At 44.5% G+C, this 19,190-nt stretch overlaps 3 protein-coding genes across 3 annotated transcripts; all 3 read right to left on the bottom strand.

Annotated features, from left to right (window-relative positions):
• Positions 1–1,593: 1,593 nt before the first annotated feature.
• Positions 1,594–3,053, bottom strand: LOC102265393 (olfactory receptor 13C7). The gene is given in 3 exon segments (XM_014483034.2): positions 1,594–2,736; positions 2,739–2,867; positions 2,870–3,053. Coding segments are annotated over 3 exon segments (954 nt in total). The 5' UTR covers positions 3,000–3,053; the 3' UTR covers positions 1,594–2,041.
• An 8,262-nt stretch (positions 3,054–11,315) lies between these two features.
• LOC102265676 (olfactory receptor 13C7-like) lies at positions 11,316–12,272 on the bottom strand. Its single transcript, XM_014483035.2, has one exon. The coding sequence runs from the start codon at positions 12,270–12,272 to the stop codon at positions 11,316–11,318; it is 957 nt and encodes a 318-aa protein (XP_014338521.2).
• Positions 12,273–17,656: 5,384 nt separating this feature from the next.
• LOC102288354 (olfactory receptor 13C7) lies at positions 17,657–18,613 on the bottom strand. Its single transcript, XM_005909970.3, has one exon. The coding sequence runs from the start codon at positions 18,611–18,613 to the stop codon at positions 17,657–17,659; it is 957 nt and encodes a 318-aa protein (XP_005910032.1).
• Positions 18,614–19,190: the final 577 nt, after the last annotated feature.

The raw sequence follows: 19,190 nt of genomic DNA, 5'->3' as shown, positions 1-19,190 counted from the left end.
ATAGACGCCAGCCCACAGGCTCCCCCGTCCCTGGGATCCTCCAGGCAAGAATACTGGAGTGGGTTGCCATTTCCTTCTCCAATGCATGAAAGTGAAAAGTGAAAGTGAAGTCGTTCAGTCGTGTCCGACTCTTCGCGAATCCACAGACTGCAGCCTACCAGGCTCCTCCGTCCATGGGATTTTCCAGGCAAAAGTACTGGAGTGAGTTTTGCCTTCTCCAAGAGATTGGAGTGCAAGAGGTTTATTAGGGAGAGCTCTTTGGTTCAATACTGGTGGAAGAGAGGATGAGGATGGAGGATTTGGCAGAGGGGGACGATGGGCTGTGGTGCAGTCTCAACAAAGGCCTCAGTCAACCCCACAGGGACCCTGGTACTGGGATGGCTGTTCAGAGATGTCTCTAGTAGAAGGAGACGTTTATATCCCTTTACCAATCAGTCATTGGATATAGGCTGCCTTGGGGAAGGGAGTATGACCTTGAGTGAGTCAGGTCTCTTCAGCTAAGAGCCCTCTTATCGAAATTCCAAAGATGACTGACAGCTGAAGGCTGTCTGCCAGCAGCTCTTTCAGTAACTGGAGGAACACCTCCTCAGGTCCTTTAGAAAGATGTGGGTGGGAACTCGGCATAGATCTCCAAGCCAGAAACCAGTGAAATGAAGTGTGTTGAAAAGGAAGATTGCTCTGCAAGTACCTTTCATTTTTAAGTAAACTCTTGATTATAAAGGTCAGAACTAATCTCAGGTTGATGTCCTCCTCCCTTTAGTGAGCTGAGAAGGGCATGAGTGGACTCTGTGCACAGTAGGGAAAGGCACATCCCCCTAGGGTGGGACAGATAATACTGGGTATGAAAGGGTGAAACGGGAACATGCCCTGCGCTCCTACAGCCCGGAGACTGTTGAAGGGACCACAGGGTGGTGACTGTGTCTGGGTTTCTGCCCGCAATGCACAGGAAAGCGCTGTGGGGCCCACAAGAGTATGGCTGGCCACTTCTCAGGCAAGAGGACCCCGGACATCCCGGCAAGGCAGGCTGAGAGCATGTGTTTTCATTGCAAAGTTTTGATTCTCAGGGGAAAATGGGCATCTGATCGCCTCAAGGAAAATAAGGCAATTTCCTTCCCTTACGTGTTTTTGTCCCCTTTTGCGTCACTACTGACTGAGATCCTCACACATTTTACCTCTGGACCTCTTGATGGTACATGTGAACGGGCCCCACCTTTCAGTTTTGCCGCCCAGTTCTCCTCAGCCCAGCCGCCTTGCTCCATCTTTTGCTGGTCACATCTGAGCATCTTGACTCCAGCGTCTCTCAAATCACCGTGCTGCCCCGACTCTGCTCTTCCCATAGAACCACCCTTTAACTCTCCAGACTATAGCACCAGACTGTGTACTCAGGATTTACCAGGGGCAGGAAAGCAAAGCTTGCATCCAGATGCGAGGCTAAGACCCTCCACACACGTGTTGCAGGATTCGCCTTACTTGCCCTCAGAAGAAGCGCCCTGTGTATAATCTACAAGGTCCCAACTTCTCCATCTCAGAGACAGCTTCTTTTTCATATCCAGTCTCAACCTTGCCTCCAAGAAAAATAAAATGTGAAGATGTGCCATTTCACCTACAGTGAAGACTATTTTTTGTACTGTTGTCATGAAGTTTCACCCCACACTGTCTTCAGTGCCTCCTTTTAGAGCAGTATTTTGAATCTTTATGTAACACAAAGGTAAATTAGTCTGTTTTTCTCAAAGCAAAGGAGCAACTTGCTCACAAAGGTGAATTCAGACTTGCCCAGTAGAGAAGCAGGACATCACAAATTGTTCTTTCAGCTGCATTCCACTTCTATCCCCTCAAGGCACACTCCCATCAGGTTTTATTTAGGTTTCATTGTTTCAAAGATTAAGTCCAGTAACGGCTAAAATTCTCCCTTGTATGTGTAATTCAGTTTTCTGGTAATGACTCTTTATACATATCTTCTTTGAGAGGCACATTCTTCTGAGATTCATGAGTGAAAGTAGCCAAGAGACGCAGAACTACAGGGACATCTGTCCTCCAAACATCACCAGATGAAGCATTTCTGACTCACCAGGTTCCGCACAGCAGCCTTCACATCCTTGTTCCTGAGGCTGTAGATGATGGGGTTGAGCATGGGGGTCACCACCCCATAGAAGAGAGAGGTGAGCTTGTTTGAAAGGTCCTGTTTGTCTGCCCCTAGAGGGTCCTTGGATTTGGGCTTCCCATACATGAAGAGGATGGTCCCATAGAAGATGACCACAACTGTGAGGTGGGCAGAGCAGGTGGAGAAGGCCTTTTTCCTCCCCTCAGCTGAAGGTATTCTCAGGATGGTGGTGAGGATGAAGATGTAGGAGACAAAGATGAGCAGAACTGGGACCCCCAGGAAGATCACATTAGTCACCCCCATACTGACCACATTGATGGAGATGTCAGCACAGGCCAGCCTCAGGACAGCCAGGATCTCACAGGTGAAGTGGTTGATGACATTGTCCCCACAGAAGGGCAGCCTCATCGCAAGGGATGTTTGAACCATAGAGGCAGCCCATCCAGCTGCCCAGGAGCCAGCAGCCATGGGCACATAGACAGCCTTGCTCATGACTATGGGGTACCTCAGGGGGTTGCAGATGGCCATATAGCGGTCAAATGCCATCATGCCCAGAAGCACACACTCTGTGGCCCCCATGGCAAAGGAGAGGAACATCTGCACAGCACAGGCTGAGAAGGGAATGGTTTTCCTGGGGTCAGGAAGCTGTCAAGGATGAGGGGGACTGAGGAAGTTGTATAGCAGATGTCCAGGAAGGAGAGATTCCCCAGGAAGAAGTACATGGGTGTGTGCAGGTGGGAGTCAAAGATGGTCACCAGGATGAGGACCCGTTGCCCAGTAGGATCACCAGGTACGTGAGCAGGATGAGCACAAAGAGTGTTTTCTCCAGCTTTGGGTGGGCTGAGAGGCCCAGGAAAATGAACTCTGTCACAGAGGCTGTCTGGTTGGCACTTTCCATGGTATGTCTCCTCTTTCAACTGAATAAAATACTCAGTGATCCAGACTCCACATCCGTTGTCTCACACAGTTCCAGGGCATCTGTTCAGGAGTTCCAGTCTGGCTGAGTGATTAGGAAACAGTTCTGAAGGCAGTCTCTATTTGTTTCCAAGAAAAAGGAGCAATAAAATTAGAAACTACTTTGGGGTCATAGAATATCAAATTTATACTGTTTAAATTACAATTCTGATTATTTAATGCATTTGATCAGAGACAGTATACACAACACATTCATTTAAGTGGTTCTATGTGCTATATGGCAATTGATCTCATTAAACTTTGGTCAGAAAAATGACTTTTAAGTTTGCTCCATGTTCTTCCAATTTGTGCTAGGGACTAGGGAAATCATTAGCTGTGAATACTCTGTTTCTCCAGATCATTTTCACAGAAAACATATTCCTATTGTTCCCAAGACCTCTTTTCCTCATGAGCAATGCAAACTCCAGGGTTATCCATTCATCTGTCTGTCCAGCCACCTGTCTTGTCTATCCATCCATCCATCCATCCATGTTTGAACATCGATCCACTCATCAAAACGCCTGTTGATCACCCGGTATATGAGTGTGAGAATTCCTGTGAGGAACAGGGTGACCCATGGCCCAAGCACCTGTCAGAGAGGGTAAGCAGAAGGATTTTGGAGGGGCTAGGACATCCAAATGGGCGTGCAGTGTAGAACAGGGGTCATGAAATAATCCTTAAGCGGTGTAGAATCTAGCTTGGCTTTTAAGGACAAAGGACACCGAACATGGAGAGAGAACTTGGGCAGGCCTCCACAGTAACTTTGTGATCTGGAAATGCTGTTATGTTCCTAATAGTTTGAATCTGATGTTCTGCGAAGACAGACAGAGGACTGTCTCCAGAAATCCACAGTGGGTCACAGTTTCTGGAAATCTAGTTCTCTTGGATAACTAAAACAACGATTTTTTCCAGTCTTGAATATGTTTGACATATAACATGTAAATTTAAGGTGTACAATGTGTTACTCTGATACATTTATATATTGTAATATGATTGTTGTCATGATATTTATCATATCACGTAATTATAGTACAGTATTGCTCTCTGTATTCATTATACCATGCGTTAGATCACTGGGGTATTTACTACTTGTTGCAAGTTGTAGGCTTCCCAGGTGGCACTGGTGGTAAAGAACCACTTCCTGCCATACAGGAGACGTAAGAAATGTGGGTTCGATCTCTGAGTCAGAAAGATCCCTTGGAGGAGGGCACGGCAATCCACTCCAGTATCCTTGCCTAGAGAATCCCATGGACAGAGGAGCCTGGTGAGCTACAGTCCATAGGACGGAAAAGAGTCAGACATGACTGAAGGAAAAAAAAAGTCTTCCCTGGTGACTTCGATGGTAAAGTATCTGCCTGCGATGCAGGAGACCCAGCGTCAGTCCCTGGGTTGGGAACATCCCCTGGAGAAGGGAATGGCAAGTTTGTACCCTTAAACAACATCTTTGTTATGTTACTATTTTTTTTGTTGTTGTTATCATTCCCTCTTCATAAATGTCCACTCAGGAATCAGTGGACACTGATAGTCCTTGAATCTTTTGGCTGAGCTTCTAGGTACGTCATTCAGACTTATATCCTGTCACTGATTATGCCCCCCAAGTAATCTAGTCCAATTCTGTCTCCCATTGTAGATCTTTCTCTGCACCACACTGATGCATGGTTTTTCGGTTTCAATTTGATTTCCTCTAGTGATGAAGAGCCCACTACATTCCTAAACAATCTACTCCATATTTTCAGAGCTCTAGAGTATTAGAAAATTCTTTTTCATATTGAACCAAGCAGGTAGTTTTCTAAGTTTTTCTTGTCCATATGATGGTTGTCAGTGGTCAGCTTCCTTTAAAAATTGCATTGAATTTGTGCAAATACATCAGGTCTGTAAGCACAGAGATTTGGGCTGCATTCTAACCTGCTGTGTAGACTTCAGTGCTCCTTCCCTCTCTTAGACTCTCAGGTTACCCTCTTCTGCTTTGGAATTGAACAGATCAATGATGTTCAAACTCTTTAAGAGAAAGAATTTTTGTTTCCTTAAATTCAGAACCCCCACTCCAAGTATATAGTGGGCTTCCCAGGTGGCGCTATTGGTAAAGGACCTGCCTGCCAATGCAGGAGACATCAAAGACATAGTTCCATCCCTGGGTTGGAAAGATCCCCTGGAGGAGGGCATGGCAACCCACTCCAATATTCTTGCCTGGAGAATCCCATGGACAGAGGAGCATGGCAGGCTACTGTCCATGGGGTCACAGAGAGTCAGACATGACTGAAGTGATTTAGCACAGCACACATCACACCAAGTATAAAGTAGAGCTGTGCTTGTTGAAGTGGGCCAGGAGGGCTCAGAAAGTCTGGGTTGTTCAGCCCATGAGGCCTGCCAGAGACCAGGCCATTGACAAGCAGCTCTCAGAAACTGTTTTCATTACAGGCAATATAAATGGCACCTCTGGAGTATAACAGCAGGACAGCTGCAGCCATTTCTGTGGCTATAGTGTGAATGGTGCTCCCTGGAGTTGTACAGAAGAGGCTCTGAAACTGTGGGACCATCTCATCCTAGGGGTGTCTCTGAAGTTAGAGGAATCCATGAAATGAGACAAAAGTTTCAGAGGCTTCTTGTCATCTAGGTTTTTCTAACCTGGGGTTTTGAATGGCCCTTGGTCTTTGTGATATCACTGAAATTGTTTCATTTCCTCCCTTCCCAACCCCCAGGCCCTTCAGAAAATCAAGTCAGAAGCTGGAAATATCCCTGTGCTGATAAAAGGTTGAGGATTACTCTTATAAGAACCCTCACTTACCTTTTTTAGGAACCTACTGGGAAAGGGTCCCTATGGTCTGGGAACAGTACATGGGCCAGAAATATCATCACTAGTTTGAAAGGTCCAGGCTGAGATGTCCAGCTCTGATGAGAAGAAGGCGTGAAAGCCAATTCCTCCCACTCTGTCTTACTTCTGTGTTTTAGGCAAACTTTCTAAAGGAACAACCAGTCCATGTAGAAGGCAATTTGAAATCAGAACTGCAGTTGGGACTATTGTGTTCCCTAAAGTGATTAAAAGTTCGGAAATGAAAGCATACAAAGTTAGGGAATTTTTATACTTTTGGGACAATGTCCCCAAGATCCAATTATGCTGAAAGCACTCCAGGAAAAGCTTCTTTTTCTCATTCCTTTGTTCCTGCTGGAACTTTCCACTCTGAGGCCACTGAAGGGCATCAGGGGAAGCATTTCCATGTGCTGCTTGAATTTGTACAAACTTCAAAATGTTTTAACTTCTTGAAATCAGCAGCTTGGGAGAGAAGAGTTATTTAGGAATACTCTGTGTTCACAGCATTGTGGAATCAGCCTCTATGGACACACTGTTTCTAAACCAAGTGCTCAAAGTCATGATTTGTATGCTTGGGGGAACTTCCACCCAGAGCCATGGGGAAACTTCAAGGAGGAGATATTTTCTGGCCAGGGAGAGTAAGGGCGAATTTACACATGAAGAGACAGGCAACGGATGGGAAAAAGGGACTTACCATCCTGGGGATGGAGGTTGGCATGGGGCTTGGGCTTGAATATTTCTTCCACAGCCTCAGTATGTCATATGTGTGAAAAACATCATGGGACAGGAATCTGGGATGTGATAGCAGCCTTTAAGATGACCCCAGTAATTCTTTCCTACTGGATTTCATGGCCTTATGTAACTCTCTTATATAACCAGTTACCTTTAGTAACTGCTTCTAACCTAAAGAATGAGTCACACACAACTGAGCAACTGAAAATCAACGACAGGACATGGTTACTTCTTCTTTTACAAATTAGCCCTTCAAAGATAGGAAGACAATAAGTCATTACAGATGTGCTCAGTTACACTGAAGATGTGAGCCTGAACTAAGCACAACCATCTACAATAACTCAACAAATAATAGAAATTAAACAGTAACTCAATAAGTATATAATAAAATCATGACCAAAAGCTATCCTGGCAAATCAGACTCTGCCATCAGTCCAAGAAGCCCAGGGAATCTCAGGCCCTAGATGACCTACTTATAAGAGGAGCTTTTCACTGTTATTTATGGGAAAGAAATAGTAACAAATACAAGAACAAGCACCCGATGGGATACATCTTCCTTCTATAATGAAGCTGCTAGAAAGTTTACTAGACAAATTTGTGGCTTGCCAATAGCAGTCACTATAAAAAGTCTGTATATTTAGACAGACAGACAGATAGTTAGTAGTCCACTTTTTTGGGTAGAATCTACTCACAGTGAAATGCATAAATCTTAAGTTCATTGCTAACCCAATAAAATCAATCCATAGAATCACAGAATGGAATGTAGTTGCCAGTGACCAGGAGGAGGGGCAAATGTGAGTTACTTAATAAATGGGTATAAAGTTCCAGTTTAGCAAGATGATTAAACTCTAGAGATCCATGTACAGCATTGTACCTATAGTCAACAGTAGTGTAATATACACTTAAAATGTTGCTAAAAGAGTATATATCATGTTGTGTTCTTAACCATAATAAAATAAATCTTAAGTATATCATCCAATGAGGTTTTACAGATGTTCACACCCATGTAACCAAATCTTATCACTACAGAATGTTTACAGCACAACCAAGAGTTTTCTCATGCCCCTTACCAGTCAGTCCTCATTATTATGATTATTAGCAGTCTTAGTCTCCTAATATTTTTCACTCTTTGTAAAGTATTACCTTTTCAGAAACATCAAATAGATGGAATCATGTGCAAGTCTTTATATTCAGAATAAGGTTCTTAAAATCTGTCATGTTTTTACATTTTTTTTTAGCTTGTCCCTTTCTATTACTGAGTAGTATTTCATTAAATGAACATCTTTGTTTATCCTCTCCTTCTTGATGGACATCTGAGCTGTTTCTAGTTTTGGCTGTTATGAATAAAGCCATTATTAACACTTTCATACAAGTCCTTTTGTAGATGTATATTTCAACTTTTCTTGGCTAAATATCTGAGAATGAGATTCTGGATCATAACACAGGTTTACACTTAGTTTTCTAAGAAATGGATAGGTCTTTTGCCAAAGCATGTGTAATATTTTACATTCTTATCATAAAAGGACAAGATGTCTCATATCACATCCTTGCCAACATTTGGTGTTGTCAGTCTAAAATTTTAGCCATTCTGATAATGTGTAGTGGTATCTCATTGTTGTTTTCATCTGCAACAGCTAGGGCCTTAGCTTTCAAAAGGCCATTATGTCAACTGTGTTGGGCCAGCTACTTCTGGATGGTGCATGATGTGGAAGGGTCAGTGGAACCCATAATCGTGATTCCACAGCAGCATCTACTTTGGTAAATGAGCCCCTTGGTCTGATGAGATTTTATGCAGGATTCCATGCTGTTAAATCAAACCTTCCATGAGCTTTCAGAGAGTGATATTTGCTAATACCCTACAGAGAGGAAAGATGACTTATACTCAGAAAAGGTGTTGATTTTAGTCAAGGTGAGTCTCTGTCCCTTCCAGAAGGAAAATGGTCTAATGCAATCAGCTCACTACCAGGTGGCTGGTGAGTCTTTTCAAATGAAGGTTGGTCTCTTGCTGCCAGTTTGAATATTCAGCTGCTGAAGTAGCTACATCAGCCTCTGTGAATGCGAGGCCCTGGTGGTTAGCCCATAGATAGCCTTCTGCTATCATGGTTACTCAGTTGTACCAATAACAGAGGTTGGATAACATCAACTTCTTGAATCATTTTATTGTTTGTTGAGCCTAGTGGGGAAGATGGAGACTCTGAAGAATCTCCTGGAACATAGAGTGTTAAGGAGGTGAGAGATACCACACTCAGCTTCAAATAATTAAATACTATGATAAGACATTGCTGTGTTCTCTTCAAGGCACCATCCCACAAGAGAAAGGAACCATAGGTTCAGGGAAATTCACAGGTGGGGGTCACCTGAGATATTCTGTAGGCCCCCTTCATTGTGAGAATGACTATTTTTCAAGCACAGAGGACACACTCATGGTCACCCAGCTCTATGTGGGAGGGCAAAGATTTGAACCTAGACCTCCTGTAATACATCAACCCCTAGACATGTTCCAAATTTACGGGTGATAGAATCGACAGAGAGCAAATCCACTGTAGCAGGAATGGATAATTGATTGCAAGAAGCACTACATGTTGACTTCAGAATGATTATTTCAAGACTGATTTCTAAAAGACTTTTGCAGTGCACAAGGCCTGGCACTCTGCACTTGCACAGGAAAGAGCGTATCTATTTCACACCAGTTAGTAATCATATTAGATGTGACTTTTATTACCCCCCTCAAAGCAAGTAACAATCTAGATTAGTGAAAAATAGAATCTAGTATCAGGATGCAGGGGTGTCCTTTGGAGGCAAAAGTGCAGTGATGTGGCCAGATTGAGGGGAAAAAGGAAACCAAGAACTGAGAACATAGGAAGATGCCTTCATCTCCTGTCTTTGCTCTTTGGCTGTTCTTTTATTTTTGCAGACTTGTTTTCTGTTTAACACTCTCTGCCAAAATAAACTTTAGTCCATATCTAGACTTAATATCTACATTAACTATATATTATACTATAGAATATATATTGGTTTATTATGTACAGTTAGTTCCCCAAGACATATGTTCAAACATGATTTCCTTGTAGCTCCCATGTTTGCATGTTATAGATTCAGTGAGTCTTTGGGCACTAATGACAATCCCCAAAACCTGGCAGAAAGAACCTGCTTGTTCTAGACAGAGTTAGCATCAGACAGCACAGACCTGGGTCCCTCATCTCTGTGGATGAGGATGAGGGGTGATGGGAAAATGCCCAAAGAAATTGTTGGTTCATAAGCTAGAAATCTAGCTAAAAATGTGCTGCAATAATAAACTGAAATTGATCCAGTTAAGTGTGATTTTGAACTCTGTGTCATGAAGTTCCCTCAAAGGAATTATTTAACATATTTCATTAATAATAAACACTGTTCATTTATTAATTGAGAGGCTATTCTTTGCTGGCCACTGTGCATTTTTAATACATATGATGCCCTATTTTAATTTATTCCCCACCATAACTCCTTGGGGTTGGTTTAATCATCACTGTTTCACACATTAGAAAACCAAGAGTCTATGATATTAAGTCATGTTTGTAATGTGCCAGTCGAGTGTAATGTCGAGTCAGGGGCACTCGACATGTGTCTGGCTTCACAGTCTATGCTTTTAACCACAAGGGTTGTTACAGATAGATTTTTTAGCAGCTGGTGCCCATGTCCAATCCAAATCTTAGACATGATCAAGTATGACCACGGAGGTTTGGATGGTCGCAAACATTAATTCCAGGGAAAGGAAAGGACTCAGAGTATCACTGTCCCAAATGGATATGAGTTTGAGCAAACTCCAGGAGGTAGTGAAGAACAGGGAAGCCTGGTGCACTGCAGTCCATGGGGTCACAAAGAGCTGGACATGACTGAGCAACAGAACAACAATAATTAAATACAGACTTCTATAATATTTGCCCTTGGCCTGCAATATCTAATTTCAGTTGGTGTTGAAACAACTCTTCTGCAAATCTGGATATGAATAGATGTGCTCTATGTACAGAGGAGAAGGAGTTTCCAAAAATGGGTGCTGGGATTTTATATTTGGGATATAAAATTGGCTCTGAGAAACACTCTGAGCCCCTGCGGTGAAAAGGGGGTTAAATATTGTCATTTGGGATGTTTTGGTTTTGGTAATTTTCCAAAATGGCAGATTGGGTTTTGGTTTGGACACCAGTTAATCAATGACTTTTCAGAAAGGAAGTTCAAGGGGGAGGGGACTTATGTATACCTGTGGCTGATTCATGTTGATGTATGGGCAGAAACAAACAATATTATAAAGCAGTTATCCTCCAATTAAGAAGAAATAAATTTTAAAAAGAAGTGACTTTTCCTCACTGCCATGCTCCCCATTATACAGTGAGCAGAAAACAGCATGATTACATATACAAATTGGAGCTAGTCTGCACATGAACAAAGAAAGAAGCACTTTTGTATAAAGTTTTAATTTTTTTTTCAGAATAAAAATAAATTGTAATAGTTACTTATCCTTGCTTCTAGGTGATTTAGCATAGCCCCTCTTCATTCTAAAGACTTGATGTTCCATTTTCAGATATTCAGAAAAGCCCTATCTATATGTGCATCTTGGGGATCAGTCTTGTGATGATACTGTTGTGGAGGGTCATGGAGCCAGTCTGTACTTACCAAGTGGCCATTCCCTAGGGGATCTCCTGTGTGCAGAGAACTGCAAGGTACACTCACTGCTCTCTCCCGCTGTCACCTAGGGAAGCATTTCTGACTCACTAGATTCTTCACAGTGACCTTCACATCCTTGTTTCTTAGGCTGTAAATGATGGGGTTGAGCATGGGAATCAGCACCCCGTAGAAGAGGGAGATGAGCTTGTCTGAAACATCCTGGTTATCTGCCCCCAGGGAGTCCTTAGATTTGGGCTTCCCATACATGAAAAGAATAGTCCCATAGAAGATGACCACCACAGTGAGGTGGGCAGAGCAGGTAGAGAAGGCCTTTTTCCTCCCCTCAACTGAGGGGATCCTCAGGATGGTGGTAAGGATGAAGATGTAGGAGACAAGAATGAACAGAACTGGGACTCCCAGGAAGATCACATTGGCCACCCCCATACTGACCACATTGATGGAGATGTCAGCACAGGCCAACTTCAGGACAGCCAGGATCTCACAGGTGAAGTGGTTGATGACATTGTCCCCGCAGAAGGGTAATTGTACTGCAAGAGAGATCTGTACCAAGGAGTTAGCTCCACCAGCCAGCCAGGAGCTGGCAGCCATGGACACATAGACAGCCTTTCTCATGACCACAGGGTATCTCAGGGGGTTGCAGATGGCCACGTAGCGATCAAGTGCCATCATGCCCAGAAGCACACACTCTGTGGCTCCCATGGCAAAGGAGAGGAACATCTGTATGGCACAGGCTGAGAAAGAGATGGTTTTCCGGGGAGTAAGGAAGCCATCTAGGACTAGAGGGATGGAAGAGGTTGTGTAGCAGATGTCCAGGAAGGAGAGGTTCCCCAGGAAGAAGTACATGGGCGTGTGCAGGCAGGAGTCAAGGATGGTCACCAGGATGAGGACCCTGTTGCCCAGTAGGATCACCAGGTACATGAGCAGGATGAGCACAAAGAACATTTTCTCCAGCTTCGGCTGATCCGACAGCCCCAGCAAGACGAATCCTGCCACAGTGGATTGGTTGGCCAGTTTCATTTTAAATTATCTCTTCTACCCTCAGGAAAACTGAGGACAGGAAACACATGTTTATGGGGATCAATATGTACTTCCAGAACTTATAATTAAATTTGACATTTGACATGCTAACTTATAGTATTTGCATCTAAACGATGAAATTCACTGTTCACTAAAGTTACCCTAAAAGTCAGGATATATCAAATTTAGAGCAGGAAAAGTAGACCCTGGAAATCTAATTAAACCATGATACATGATAGAATTTTAGCCTGATCAGTAATGTTAACTCACTTGAAGAAAGGGATGTGTAAGGATGGATCCCCATGAGGATTGTAAGAGAGGAATTCTGAGGGTGTGCTGCCTGATCCAGGCCTGCCTGTCCCCACATTGTCCCTGCAGGTCCTTGGGGGCTTCAGGCTGTCACACTTAGTGATGCTGACAATTGCCATCACCTCACTCACTTTCCTGGCTCTAATTCTGTGCTTATGTAATACTTTTCTGATGATAATTTGGCTCCACATGGAGTCCTACACAGAATGTGGTGAGCAGAGGCCAGGAGTATTAGGGTATGCTTAGCATCAACATTAGTTACTTGGTGCCCGGCTAATACTTCATTTCTTGTGAGTCTGGTTGGCGACCTCCCTTTGTTGCACTGTCAATAAGGAGTTTCTGGTCAGAAGACCACTGCCAGTCCATATCCCCTCTCTCTACCCATGGCCTTTGCCCCCAGAACTGCAGTTTCCTCAGGCTTTACCAGCTCCTGGGGCTGGGAAGCAGGGACAGGGTCAAAGGGCAAGTGTCCATCATGCCTCCAAGTGTGAGCATCAGTGACTTTTGGACCAAGCTCCATACTTTTGGAGCGGTTTTGTAAGTCACAGCTCCTAGCTCAGGTCCTTCTATTCCTGAGCTGATTAAAGCCACTGCAGTGCTATGACAATGCTTTCTCCCCCACAGAAAAAATTCTACCCAGCTTTGCAGAAGAGTGGCTCAAAGGAGACATGCAAGTAGGATGCACTTCAGTCACCATAGAGCAGTAGGTCTAGTACATTAGAGAAAATCTCAAGCCTGGAGTTCTCACACTAAAGATGAAACTAAAGCTCAGTGAGGATAGGGCTAGGTTGGAGCCTGGCTCCTCACCTTCTCCCTTCATCTCTCTGAATGTAGTTTTGCTCCATTCGTGCCAGAGCAGGTCTACTGAGGAGCAAAGGACTGATTATGAAGTCTTGGTCATCCTCACTTCCCCAGGACACTCATGTGAAATAGAGGTGTCACAACTTTCTCCAAGACATCTGCCTCATAGCAGTGTGTCCCTGGGCTTCATTCACTGCATCTGTGACTATTACACTGGTGCTGGCTGGGGGAAATTGGGTGGGAGAAACCAGGCAGAGTCTCAAGCTACCCTCATGCAATTATTAGAGGAGATTAACTGTAGGTGTCAGGAACATTTGAGAAAATGACTAAAGAGTGTCAGACTAGGCAGGAATGTTGTAAAATAACTGGTCTTGCCTCTTTCGCCTCCATTGTGTAAATACTTTCTATGAGACCCAATTTTTCCAATTGCTCCTTTGAATAGCTTGAGTTATTTGAATACCTTGAATACCTTGGCTCCCACTCCTTGATCAGAGATCCTCTATTGTTGGAAAGTTTTCCTTTAAACTGAACAGAAACTTCTTTTTTCTAATATCATCCCCACTCCTCAACCCTGCTCTGTCCCAAAGTGGGTCTAGGCTTCCAGGCCGTGCCTGTTCCCTTCCCTTTAAAACCCTTCAGAGAGATGGAAGCTGTGACCAGTCCCCACTTGTGCCACCTGTCCTCTGCTCCCCACCAATCTGAGGAAGGTTTGGCCACAGAGAGAAACAGGTCTGCGCCCACGTGGGGATGAGGCCATGGTGGGGACAGGAGCTCACCTGGGCAGGGAAGATGGCTGGGAGGTGATGGCTTGAACTGCCTGCCCTGACCATCCCCTGCTGGTGAGGCTGTGCCTGGAAGCATGCAGCAAGTTCGGTGTAGCTGCCTTGGAGCCGAGCAGTCCCTTCAGAGTTCACAGCCAGTGAATGAGAATTGGGCCTTGGCCGTAGCTGCAGGGGCTCTGATTGCTCCCTTCCCTGGCCTTGTCCACCTGCAGTGAGCTAGCAGGAGGGAGAACAGCTCAAGGAACTGCTTTCTGAGGTCCTGGCGGTCATGCTCTTTGCCCCAGCCCTCTCTCCAGAGGTTCTGTCAAGGAGCCGTGGAGCAATCTAGAGCTCTGGTTGTTCGGGGCCAGTTTTAATCCCAGAAGCAATTTAAAGTTTGGTGGAGGCCTCACAGGAGTGTAGGGCCCGTGTTCCATAAACCCAATTAGATAAGCTGCAGACAGCTCTGTGTAAATCTCAACTCACTAATATTCCTTAGATTAAGAAGTTTCCGTCCTTGCCTTGCTGACTTTCCTGGGAGGAGAGGAGAGAACTAAGGTCTGATTGTGCTTTGACCACAATGGTATCTATTAAAGGGGACTCTGCCCTTGTCTCTGCAAGGCTAAAGGTGGTCATCCCTCTGCTCCAGAGGTGCTGGCCCTCCCTGCAGTCCCTCAGCATCATACTGAGCTGAGTGAGGATTACAGGCTAAAGCAGAGGACATGAGGGGCCAAGAGGGCTCTGGGTTTGGTGAAAGAGCAACAGGGTCATGCTGTAGGTGAAAGTTGCTCCAGAGTTACAGGCCAGGCAGGTGACTGGCTTCTGGATAGTTGGAGATCTCTGGTGGCTAGGAACATGGAATCTTTCAGGTAGTCTCACCGGGGGCCAGTGAGGTGAGTCAGGTGGTATGGGACATGACGAAGCCTGTTTAGGAGGCCTGAGGATGGGGTGTTTCCCTTAGAAGTGGATGAGGGGGAAAGCTGAGAGGAGGTGAGGAGCTTTAGATTGAAGCCTAATCTCTATCAAAAGCAACTGATAAAGACTGGTCTTAGTGTGTGTGTGTATATAACTGATCACTTTGCTGAATATCAGAAACTAACACAACCTCGAATATCAACTATACTTCAATTTAAAAATGAAAATCTGAAAAGGGGGTGCTGAGTCACAGGCCCCTGCAAGGGTAGCCTCGTGAGAGCCATGTTCTTGGGGAATACCTGACCTTGATTAGTGGTGAGCACGGTTCTGAAAATATAAAAACTGACTGCTGATTTGTTTACCTGAAAGTCAGATGTAAGCATACGTAGGGGAATAAGAGAAGAAATGTGTAGTATTAAAAAAAAAAAAAAAAAAAAAAAGATTTGTTTTAAAGAGAAGTAGGATAATTTGCTAATAAAAAGATCCTAAGTACTAATGCTTCATTAGTAAGATGAAGGAAGTTGCAGTCCGAGTTCTTTCTATATGCTTGTCATCCCTGCAGGCATCATAGTCCCTGTTAGTACACGGGAAATGCAGAGGTCTCATCATAGAGTGTGGGTTCAGCCCCCTCCATCCACGCTTTCATCATTTTCATAAGGACTGAGAAGAAGGGGCCCTAGAGCCCCTGCCTGGGGATCTCTACCACCCACAGGTACAGGGTGGCATGGTTAGGGTTATCTCTTAGGGAAAAGTGTCCCCATCTTGGACCTCGCAAAGAAGTCTACCAGCCACACGCCCCACGTCTCTCTGAGCACAAGAGGTGAAGGTGGGTAAGGGAAGGTTGAAAGTTAATTGGGGAGCGAAGTCTGTGTGTCTTATTGAGCACCTGTGTGCTGATTAAATTTTAGGCACTACAACCCAATATATCTGTAACTATCAGGTCCATATGAAGGCTGTCACAGGCCTGGGGACTCTCAGAGTTCCCACCCCACAACATGTCAAAATGTACCTACATCTCATTATAAGTATGATCTTGTGGTAAATCTGAAATAATTTTTCTACTTCTGTTATTAAAACTATTTGACTTACAAGTGACTTATTTAATTTGTAATTCTATGTCTTCTCAACAATAATCATTAAAGCCCAGGAGTTCCTATAGAAGTACCTAAGTACCAAGTGTTTTAAAATATGGCACGTGAATACCGAAATTTACCCATTACTGTGGTTGACATATATTCCCCTTTATAGGCATGTAAATTTACAATTATTAAGAGATTTTTAAGAGTTTTTAATTTAATTTATTTTGTTTGTAGTTAAGAGCCAACATATTTTCCAGACATCAAACATCTTTGTCCTCGGATAAAACCTCATAGACCTGATACCGCACTCATATGCCCAGGGTGTTGCCAATGCTCTGAGTTGGAGTAAAGACACTCATACAGTAAATACAAATGAAGTTCCATTCATAGAACTGAAAAGTAAGAGAATCGAATTTAGCAAGTTGTTTGTAGGGGATAATTTTTTCTTTGTCTGAACAAAAGGAATTTGTTGAGTTACTTTCCTTGGGAGTCAGGCTGCAGGAAACACTTGAGAAGAACGTGCTCTGGGAACCCCACATGAGGTTCATGTATCAGTGCCGAGACTGACCATTATTCTCTGTCCCGGGTTGGGTCTCCCAGGAAGTCGGCTCTGGTGGGGAGATTTTCATGCAGGATGCTGACTGGGGAGTGCTGCTAAGATCAACACCTGTGGAGTAGGGGGTGGGGAAGGAAGCAGGGCTGAGCAGAGGAAGAACTCTGTCATGAGGAAGCTCTCAGGGTGGGATGGCTCTTTAGAGTCATCCCCATCGGAAGCAAGGAAGATCAGGACTCTATATTGACAATGACTAATCAGTAGATGTGTGCTGCCTCTGGGAAGGGAATGTGACTTTGGGTGAGTAAACTCTCTTGGACCAAGGGCAGGCCAGCAGAGGGACTCACTGTCAGCACTCTGAGCAGCTGAGGCTATAAGAGCTTCAGCCCGAGGTAGGTGAGAGTCGGGTCTGAAGGAACACCGCACATCCACTGTATACTCTTTATATAGAGAGATATATTATTTGTTTATTTGGCCATGTCAGGCCTTAGTTGCAGCATGCGAGATCTTTGTTGCGTTGTGTGGGATCTTTCAGTGTGGTGTGAGAGCTGTCTAGTTGCGGTGAGCGGGCTTAGTTTCTCTGCCACATGTGGGATTCTAGTTCCTGGATCAGGGATTGAATCAATGTCCCCTGCACTGGCAGGTGGATCCTTAACCACTAGACCACTAGGGTAGTCCCCCACTGTACACTCTTAACTAATACTTCCCAATGTGTACTATGCATATGAATTACCTGGGGAATCTTGTTAAAATGTAGATTCTAACTCAGTAGGTCTGGAATGGGCCCCAAGATTCTACATGCCCAATAAGCTCCCAGGTGTTGCTGATGCTGCTGCTCCATGGACCACACTGTGGGTAGCATGGCTCTAAACTGAGTTTGCCCCTCACCTGGCATTACTTCGCATTGGGATTTTCAAGTGACAGTCATCAGAGTGTGCAGATCATATCATGGGACACATCCCACAATCACTGAGTGGAGTGTTTCTGAACCATGAGGTTCTTCACAGCAGCCTTAACATCTTTGTTCCTGAGGCTGTAGATTATGGGGTTGAGCATGGGGGTCAGAAGTCCATAGAAGAGGGAGATGAGTTTGTCTGCAAGTTCCTGTTTGTCTGCCCCCAGGGGGTCCTTGGATTTGGGCTTCCCATACATGAAAAGAATAGTCCCATAGAAGATGACCACCACAGTGAGGTGGGCAGAGCAGGTAGAGAAGGCCTTTTTCCTCCCCTCAACTGAGGGGATCCTCAGGATGGTGGTAAGGATGAAGATGTAGGAGACAAGAATGAACAGAACTGGGACTCCCAGGAAGATCACATTGGCCACCCCCATACTGACCACATTGATGGAGATGTCAGCACAGGCCAACTTCAGGACAGCCAGGATCTCACAGATGAAGTGGTTGATGACGTTGTCCCCACAGAAGGGTAATTGTACTGCAAGAGAGATCTGTACCAAGGAGTTAGCTCCACCAGCCAGCCAGGAGCTGGCAGCCATGGACACATAGACAGCCTTTCTCATGACTATGGAGTATCTCAGGGGGTTGCAGATGGCCATGTAGCGATCAAATGCCATCATGCCCAGAAGCACACACTCTGTGGCTCCCATGGCAAAGGAGAGGAACATCTGTATGGCACAGGCTGAGAAGGGGATAGTTTTCCTGGGGGTCAGGAAGCCATCCAGGACCAGGGGGACTGAGGAGGTTGTGTAGCAGATGTCCAGGAAGGAGAGGTTCCCCAGGAAGAAATACATGGGTGTGTGCAGGTGAGAGTCAGACACAGTCACCAGGATGAGGACCCCATTGCCCAGCAGGATCACCAGGTACATGGACAGGATGAGCACAAAGAACGTTTTCTCTAGTTTGGGGTGGGCAGAGAGGCCCAGCAAGACAAACTCTGTCACGCTGGATTGGTTGGATGCTTCCATTTCAATCTCTCTTTTTCATCTCTAGGAATACTGAAGGCAGAAAATACATGTTTGATTTCTAATGGCTTGCTTATGTCAATACAGGGGGATCATAATATGTATCATGTCTCTAATTTTAAGCCTACACTGTAGGATTCAACTAAAAAACCACTTATCTAAAAGCCAGGTTGTGTTTCAGTCAAAATCATGAAGAACAGACTAAAAATCTCATGAAACTTAATAAAATGAAGGACATTTTTGTGTAGTCAATGATTCCTAAACCAATGTCCTATGTCTATATATGTTGTGTATATCCAGAACTTACCTGCAAATCAAAGGCTTCTGAATAACTTTCTTTGCCATGTAGTTGGGGTCCTCAGGCTATCACAGTTCAGTGATTCTGGCCATTAAGGCCACATGGCCCATTCCTCCAGATCTAGTTCCTGTTTACATACCAAGTTTCTATTTTAATTCGACTTCCCAGATAGTCTTATAGGGAGAGATGTGCTGGCTTAAAAACATGAAGTTTTTCATCTCTTGAGCAGGTTTATTTCTTATACAGTATCTGTTTTACACTTCAATGTTTTGTGAGTTTAAC

This window comes from Bos mutus, chromosome 8, assembly GCF_027580195.1.
Source record: "Bos mutus isolate GX-2022 chromosome 8, NWIPB_WYAK_1.1, whole genome shotgun sequence".
Taxonomy (NCBI): domain Eukaryota; kingdom Metazoa; phylum Chordata; class Mammalia; order Artiodactyla; family Bovidae; genus Bos; species Bos mutus.
This window is presented reverse-complemented; position numbering and strand designations above follow the sequence as displayed.

Coding starts and splice junctions, on each gene's coding strand:
- LOC102288354 (XM_005909970.3), bottom strand. CDS start 18,613: ATGGAAGCATCCAACCAATCCAGCGTGACAGAGTTTGTCTTGCTGGGC.
- LOC102265676 (XM_014483035.2), bottom strand. CDS start 12,272: ATGAAACTGGCCAACCAATCCACTGTGGCAGGATTCGTCTTGCTGGGG.